Source organism: Limulus polyphemus, unplaced genomic scaffold (assembly GCF_000517525.1).
Source record: "Limulus polyphemus unplaced genomic scaffold, Limulus_polyphemus-2.1.2 Scaffold683, whole genome shotgun sequence".
Classification (NCBI taxonomy): Eukaryota; Metazoa; Arthropoda; class Merostomata; order Xiphosura; family Limulidae; genus Limulus; species Limulus polyphemus.
The window spans coordinates 42,299-50,468 of NW_013666293.1; the positions used below are offsets into that span (position 1 = coordinate 42,299).

An 8,170-nucleotide genomic window follows, 5' to 3' on the forward strand; every position below is an offset into this window, starting at 1 on the left:
TGTGTATATATATATATATATATATACACATACACATACATACACACACACACACATATACTTGTTTTTTTTTAATTTGGAAAATTAATCTTATTTTTCCAAATTCCTATTTTACTTGAATGTTTGTATTTCAATAAATATGAAGCAAATTATTCTATATTATTATTATAGAATGAAAACTGCAGGTGGCAAATATGCCAGACTCTGTCTGAATATGTCATTTTACTTGAGGATTCATTCAAAGTTTCATTTTCCTTTACCTAATATGGAGTGAACTGTTACTGATAAATTATTGAGTTTGTTTGGTGAAAATGTCTACGTTTTACCTTACAGATTCAGCTGTTACTTCAAAAGCTTTTTAAAGGAATAAAACCTGGTGTAATGTAACTACCAGAACAAAAACTAATTACTAATGATAATTTGATAATTTTTAGTAAACAAAAATATAGTTCTATCATATATTTTAGGAATGTTTTATTCTTACTGTAATGACAAATTCATTTTTTTAACATTAGGAAGACACAGCAGGAGGTCGATAATGTGGTGTATGTGCTAGTGTATCTAGGTTTGAGTGGGTGGTGGCCAATGAGATACTTAACAAGAGAAATCATGATTACAACTTGTTCCCTATTGTGTTTAAATGGTTTTAGAACTGTTAGAAAGTTTAATGTTTTCTAAGTATCACACAACTAACTATTTTACTTTTGCAGTATAAAATGGAGGTTTGTCTATTTTTCTTGTTTAGTAGTTTTTTGTAGTCAGTACACATTATACTCTATTAGTGAGCAATAGCAGACTTTCAATAGGCTGATGTACCAGTCATTTACTGATTTTTTAAAGTTCTCACATGGCTTTTTTTACCCTCGGATCACACATCTTTGTGCATGTGTAAATGTAAGAATTGCCAGTAACAGATGTTCAATATAATCATATCCTAATCTACTTTCCTACTATTAGATGATAAATTGTACCAGTATCTATTACCTGTCAGTGTTAAGAAACTTGTTTGTTAGCATAGCTGTCATTCTTATTTCCTGTTTGATTTCTGATCTTTGAATTTTATGTCTGTCCTAAATTTGTCATCAGTGTTACATTTTCAGTATCTTGTGATTTACATGTTTATCTTTTTTAAAATTATCCCTTTAAAACAAAAGACTTGAGATTCACATTTCCATTTCATTTTTCTATCCCATTCTACATTGTAGGACTCCCATTTCCATTCTTTTTTTAATGTTAGTTTTATTAAGATTATTGCACAAGTGTCTGTTATAATTTTTTACTTATTATATGTTTTTGTTTTATTTCAAGGATTATTTTAAACTATTAGCTTAGTATATAGATTTAAGACTAACTAACCTAGATCTCCTAAGCTGTCTGAATCTTGTGAGATATTATTGGAATTAAGCTGAAAATATTGATAACAGCAATAGAGCTTGGTGATTTGATCCATTACCTTTGAGCAGGGATTACATCAATTAATGTCATATAAACTAATAAATTTACAAAAACTACAATTTAATCAATTAATCAAAATTAATTTTCATATAAACTAATAAATTTACAAAAACTACAATTTAATCAATTAATCAAAATTAATTTTCATATAAACTAATAAATTTACAAAAACTACAATTTAATCAATTAATCAAAATTAATTTCTGATTATTGCTAAAATCAATTAATTTGAATTCTGATCGTATCGATTGTAACGAAAATAACTAATGGATTAAAATTTTCCAATTATTTCAACAGTTGATTAATCAGAATTATGATGAAATTGATTGTCATGAAAATAATCAACTAATCAAAATTAGGGTTTCCAGTTATTACTATTTTCGATTATTCCAACTATCTAAGTTATTGAAATATTGACAACAAACTTGCTCACTCTGTCTTTGCTATGGTAAAGCTACTGAGGTTTTCTGTCACTGTTATTACTAATTTTAAACTTCTCACTAGAAGGAAGACAACTTGCTGCCAGTATCCACTGCAAACATTTTTTTTTCTTTTTGAACTACTAACTAGAAGGAAGGCAAGTGTCTGACTACACCTGCTGTCTACATTTTTATATATATTTTTTGGCTTGGATGTACCATGGTTTGATGAACAGTGTACAAATTGATCAATCAAATGTAATTGAATAATGGGACTGTCAAGAATCAATTAGAAAATACCTTAAATTGCCCATCTCTAAAAAAGCAGTAATACCCAAATGATGAATCGGTGCATTCTAATCAGTATAGTTACAAGTTTTTGTTTCTTGACATTGAATATCTCCTAGTGAGACTATTAAACTAAATTAGCTATGTTATTTACTGGGTTCATTCTATGTTCTGATCTACGTCGGTAGCTTGCTTTGATCAGAAGTTACTGAAAATAGTTCAAAACTAAAATATAAGGTAGTATAAATATGAATGTCTATGTGTGTGTATTTATATATATATATATATATATATCTGTGTGTGTGTATGTATGTATCTATGTATACAACTTCAGTATATATTATGGGGTGGATGGGCCTTATTGTTTCTGAATCTCTAACATTATATAAGTGTACCAAAAGTAGTCTAATATATTAATAGTTTCAGTTACTACATGTACAAAGTAAAGATTTATTGTTGAGTAAACCAGGTTAAAAGCTGCTCATTTGTAGCCAAATTCCATTATCGTACTATGAGATGAAGGTGAATGTCCTAAGAGAACTTCATTTTAATTCTTAAAATGACAATTGTGATTATATTTAAAAACCTTTTCTGGTTTTGGGTAGCTTGTTACATCATATTTTGGTAAGTTCTTTTAGCAGAAGAATAAAGATTTATTATATTGAAACGTTTAAAGTTTTGTGCACATCTTTATTTCAGCTCATGTATAATGGTAGTTTTACATTTAAATTGAGATTTTTTGAAGGCTAAAAATACTTATGTATATTTATTTTTTTTGCATAATTATTTGAACACGATATTGCATTCTGCATGTTATAAGACTTTATAATGTTTTTATAGTGTTGATGAATATGTAATGATTTTATACTTTAGGTATCTCGGTTTTCCAAGGAAGTTGAAGTGAGGGCTCTAATAGAAGGGCAGTTTCTTGCTAAAAGAGTACATTCTGAAAATTTAGGTTTCTCTGTTGGTAAGTGTATTGTCAACGAAAATTGGGTTCTCTTAAGCAGTGAGCATGGATACCAATTTTTCTAAAACTTTTATTTGATTATTATTGAAATGGTAAAAACATTTCTTTAGATAAAGTTTATGAAGATCATTACAAAGGCTTTATGATTTATATCCCATATATGCTGTTTATGTAGTGTCTTACATAACCTTTTGTAAGTATTGCCTGTTGAGGAGTTGCCCAAACTTTCTCAGTGAAAGTCCCCCATCTATCCCCTTGGAATATTCCACATCCTGACTGAATCTATTGATACTGATAACCTTAATGGTATTGTGTATCCCACCCACACACACACCTACACTTTTCTTTGGCCCCAACTTGGGAAACCTTTGCCTATATATTTAGCTTTTTGATAGTGACATGTAGCTCATTTGGCTGTTGGTGCATGCTGTGTGATCTTCTGACAACTTAAACTATTCACAGATGTTTCTTTTAAAGTGAAATGTTTTGATTTAAGGAAAATAATTTTGTCATAGCAAACTTTTAAGTACTTAGCTCATATCAAGAAATATTATGGGGATTTAAACTAATGAACATGTGTACGTAGTATTATTAATTATTATTATTTTTTAATTCATTGATGTCAAAGGTATCGAAAGTTGTGTTTGCAATCCATTGATGTTAAGGCTCTGGAGATTTCCGTAATGGCCTAAGTGATAGATGTATAAATAGCTGCAACCAGATGATCAGAAACAGAGAGTAAAAGTAAAGTCACATGAAAGAGAAGTTAAAAAAAAACGTAAAGTTAACTGTTGTGGGAGTGAATGGCCTAATGGTTGATTTGTGAGAGTCAGATTAACAGTTTGAAAGAGATAAGGAGAATAATTTGTCTCATCAAAGGTGTTCTAAACTAATTGAACCCGCCTGTGTGAACTTTGACAAAAGGCAGACGATTATTGGAAGTTCAGGATACAACTGCGGTAATTCATGTGAAAGCGCAAGTGAATTATACACGGCTACTATTACTATACAAATAGAGAAAAATAGTTTGGCTTGTCAACTGAATTCTAAAGTAATTGAATTGGCCTGAGTGGACTTTTGACAAAAAGAAGAGAACTGTATAGTGTTTAAGATACAACTATGACCTCCATAGTATAAAGAATTTTTGTACCTACATTTAACTTGTTTCGAACATATATATCTCTATAATTTTAAAAACAAGTGGAATGTGTGCTGTTCATTTACTGTCAAATTTATTGCCAAAAAATCACAAACACCTTTCGTAGAAGTATCCTCAGCCCAACACACCAATATCTTTACATTACTATACATATATATAGTAATTTAAGCTTTTATTTCTTTCAGTCCTGCAAACAACTGTTTTGTAAACTTATCTACTTTGTATATATCAGAATTTTTTTTTTAAGAATCGTATAATCAAAAAATCAATTAGTTGTGACAAATATGAAACTGAATATTACTTGAATAATGATGTTTTGTTTTGAAATATGTAACACTAACTTCAAAAATATGTATAAGATGAAAAATATTTTAAACAAAAGTTTTTTATGTGAATAAGAGTTAATTTGCAAGCTTTTAGGGAAGGACCCTCAAAACAGAATATTTAAAGTGTAATAAGTAAACAAAAATATCAGCTTTCCTTTTGGTATATGAGAGATTTATCAGTAAAAGTTTCCATATTTCAATTTACATAGAGAAGTTATTAAGCACTATTGAACATGAACAATAAAAGCACTTAGTTTCTGTTAATTTATTCTTTCAGTAACCATTGAATTAACTTTGAAACATATAATAAGTGGCATTTTGCTCTTGCTTGCTTATATATCTCAATGTCATATATATTTGAAATGGATGGTTTGAAAAACACTTGCAAAATGAAAAAGATATGAAAAATTACTTTAGAGAATTGCACAGGTCTTTAGTAAAAAAATGACAGACAGAAGGTACTGCAATCCCATTTTTAAAAAAATCTCATCAGAACTGAGATTATTCTTATAGGCCAGAGAATAAACTGCTCTAAAAATTCCAAATTTCATATAAGTACCTGCTGTAGTGAGAACTGTAACATGCTGTTGCATGCTCTCTTGGTAATTGTAACTGTTACTCTCATAAATGCACTTTTTTATTTTGTGTTGTTTGTTTTTCAAATTTTTTACCTATTTTTGATATAAATTTCTAAAAACTTTGTTTTTATCCGTTTATAATGATGCCTGACTTTGAATTACAAATTAACTACTTGTAGACTAAAAATGTTACCTGATTAAATTATGTATATGTTTGAATATTGAACAGGGCCTGGCTCAAGAGTCCTAGCCACAGGGGGAGCATCAGAAAACAGTGCTATTCTGCAGGTATTTATCACAAAGATGGCTAACACTTTTTAAGTATTTTGATATTTTTATAACTTTTCTTAGATCCCATTATTGCATAAAATTATTTAATCTGTTTATTTATTTCAAATTATTTTTGTTTTAATTCTATGTTATTACACAAAATGTAACCCTTGAGAAAGGTGGATGCAAAAATGTTTAAGGTAAAAATAAAACAGGATTTTTATCTGGAGTGTTTTATCACAGTTTATATAATGATTTTTAACCTCTAGTCTACATTCAACCATCATAACTCAAGTAATTAGCTTACAGGTTTACAACACTAAGATCTGAGGTTCATTCCCTGTGGTGGACAGAGTACAGATAGTCTAATGTGTAGCTTTGCGATAAAACAACCAAACAAATGATAATTTGTTTTATCTTCCAGATGATGAATGATAAATACTAATACTCATTAGTGTGTATAATTGTGCTAAATATATATATTTTGTTCTTATTAATGGCTTATCAAAATTTTATTGTTTGTAATTGTGCACATACATATAATGAGAGTAAGACTGATTTTATAAAGTATCAAAATACAGCTAATAGATAGTTCATAAAATGAGAGGTATGTATGTTGGAATTTATAATCAATATGCACATGTAGTATGTGGAAAATGAGCAAAAGTACCACTTGAAGAAGAAATAGTTTTATAGCAAAACTTTGTATACTTTAGTTAAAATTTATTTTTTAAAACTGATTTCTTGTGTTAACAGTTTTAAATTATTTCTGTAATATGAACAAGGTTTAACAACAACTTCAAATCATGTATAAAACGTACATGAATTAACATTTTTTGATATATAAAATAAATGTTCCCAGTCATTTGACAGTTTCTTGCATTCTTGCATTTTACTGACGTGAAAAATTCTGTTATAAATAAGTTCTTTTTTCCAGGTTTTGGCTGACATTTTTAGTACCTCAGTATATGTTCAAGATGTTTCAAATTCTTCTGCTTTAGGGTCTGCTTTCAGAGCTAAACATGGTAAATATTTTTCTTAACACAGATAAGACAGTTTACAAGTAAATTATTTTTAAATTTTCATCTGAAATTTGTTTAGGCAAATTTGAAGTTTCCTGAAAGAAAGACCAATAAAATTACACCAATAAACCTTGAAAATCTTGTTAACGTTCCAGAAAAGTGGCTGTACTGATATGTTTTGGCCTAGATTAGCTCAAATAAGTATGTGTGTTTGTGTAAAATTGGTATATACAAAAGACGCGTGCTCTGGTAACTGTAAAATTTGTATGAAATCCAAGATTTCCTGAACATTACTGTAATACATGTAATGAATCTTAATAAGCTTTATGTTGTACTTATAATAAATGTTTTCCTATACTGTTGATACATGAATAAAATTAATTTATGGTAAAGTACATAGAGGAAAGTGACTATTCTTGTACATTTGTTTCTTTACAGTTGCTGTGGAAACATTACATATTTTTCTTTCAAATAATAAAACTTAAATTATTAACTTTACTTCTGACATCATTTTAACCACAATTAGAAAATGTACTAAATTTGAAACCAAAAATTTAAAGATGCATTTATGTTTCAAATAATTTGAGTTTTTGTTTAGAAAATAAAACACCTATTTATGCCTGTTATGTATTTAGCGAGTGATAGGAGATTTGAAATTTTAAGCTTTCAGTTATTATTTGTTTAGAGTTAAGAACTAATACAGTTTTGTTTGTTCCTGTGATATTGGCTTTTACTCTCATTTTCCTTAAAGTAAGAGAACAAAATGGTATTACAGCATCATGCTGTTTGCATTATAGGATTTCTTGGAGGTGATTCAACAAAGTTTGCAGATGTTATAAACCCAGTAACAAACTGGACCTTAGCAGCAACACCAAGTCCAGATGCAGCTGAGGTAGACCTTTTTCTTTATGTACACAGATATATATATATATGGGAAATGGCAGAAGGGTTTCAAGAGGAGCTTAAGCTTTTACATGCAAGCGATATATCAGCTAACAATGACTAAGGAAGTTAGAAACAGTATTATTTGGGCAAAAAGTAGTGAATTTAATTGTAATGAGCACATTCTATTGAGCAACAGATTTCAGCCCTTGGCTTGTGCAGATGAGGAACAATTGGAGAGACGGAAAACAGAAGGGACAGAGGAGGATGTGAATGATAAATTTGAAGAGGATATAGGTGTAGGTGATACTTTGACAAAGCATGTGGATAGGATAGTCTGTAGGGTAAATAGGGAGAAAAGAATTAGATTATGCTACTCAGGGGCACAGGTGGAGGACATAACTGACAAAGCAAGAGAACTGACACAGGAAGAGAAATAATAAAACGGGCTAGCAGAGATGCTGTTTTTGTTGTGCACGTAGGAGCTAATGGTATAGGGAAGGGTAGGTCAGAAAATCTAACTGATATGTACGTTGATAAAGGCATTTAACTCTTTCAGTTTGGTCCCTGGGACCAACCTCGTAACCATTTTGTGCTTGTTATAGTTTTCATTCTTTAACTTTAAATTAGTAAGTATATGTTCACAAAATTTGGCAGATTATCAGTAAACAGTACAAGGTTTTCATACACAAAATATAATTTTTTATTAAGTCTTAAGGTTTGTTCAGCAACATTTTTCTATCCAACATGCAAAGTAATTTTCATTTTAAGATTAAAAAACTTTTATGCATCAGAAAATTT

General features: G+C 29.4%; 1 protein-coding gene across 1 annotated transcript in view; it reads left to right on the forward strand.

The window, feature by feature from the left end:
• The window catches only part of LOC106459926 (xylulose kinase-like), a 32,955-nt gene that overhangs the window by 17,784 nt on the left and 7,001 nt on the right, over positions 1-8,170 (forward strand). The window contains exons 12-15 of the mRNA XM_013919592.2: positions 3,036-3,132; positions 5,425-5,483; positions 6,403-6,490; positions 7,285-7,379. Of these exons, the coding sequence (XP_013775046.1) occupies positions 3,036-3,132; positions 5,425-5,483; positions 6,403-6,490; positions 7,285-7,379 (339 nt within the window). The remainder of the gene's footprint in view (positions 1-3,035; positions 3,133-5,424; positions 5,484-6,402; positions 6,491-7,284; positions 7,380-8,170) is intronic.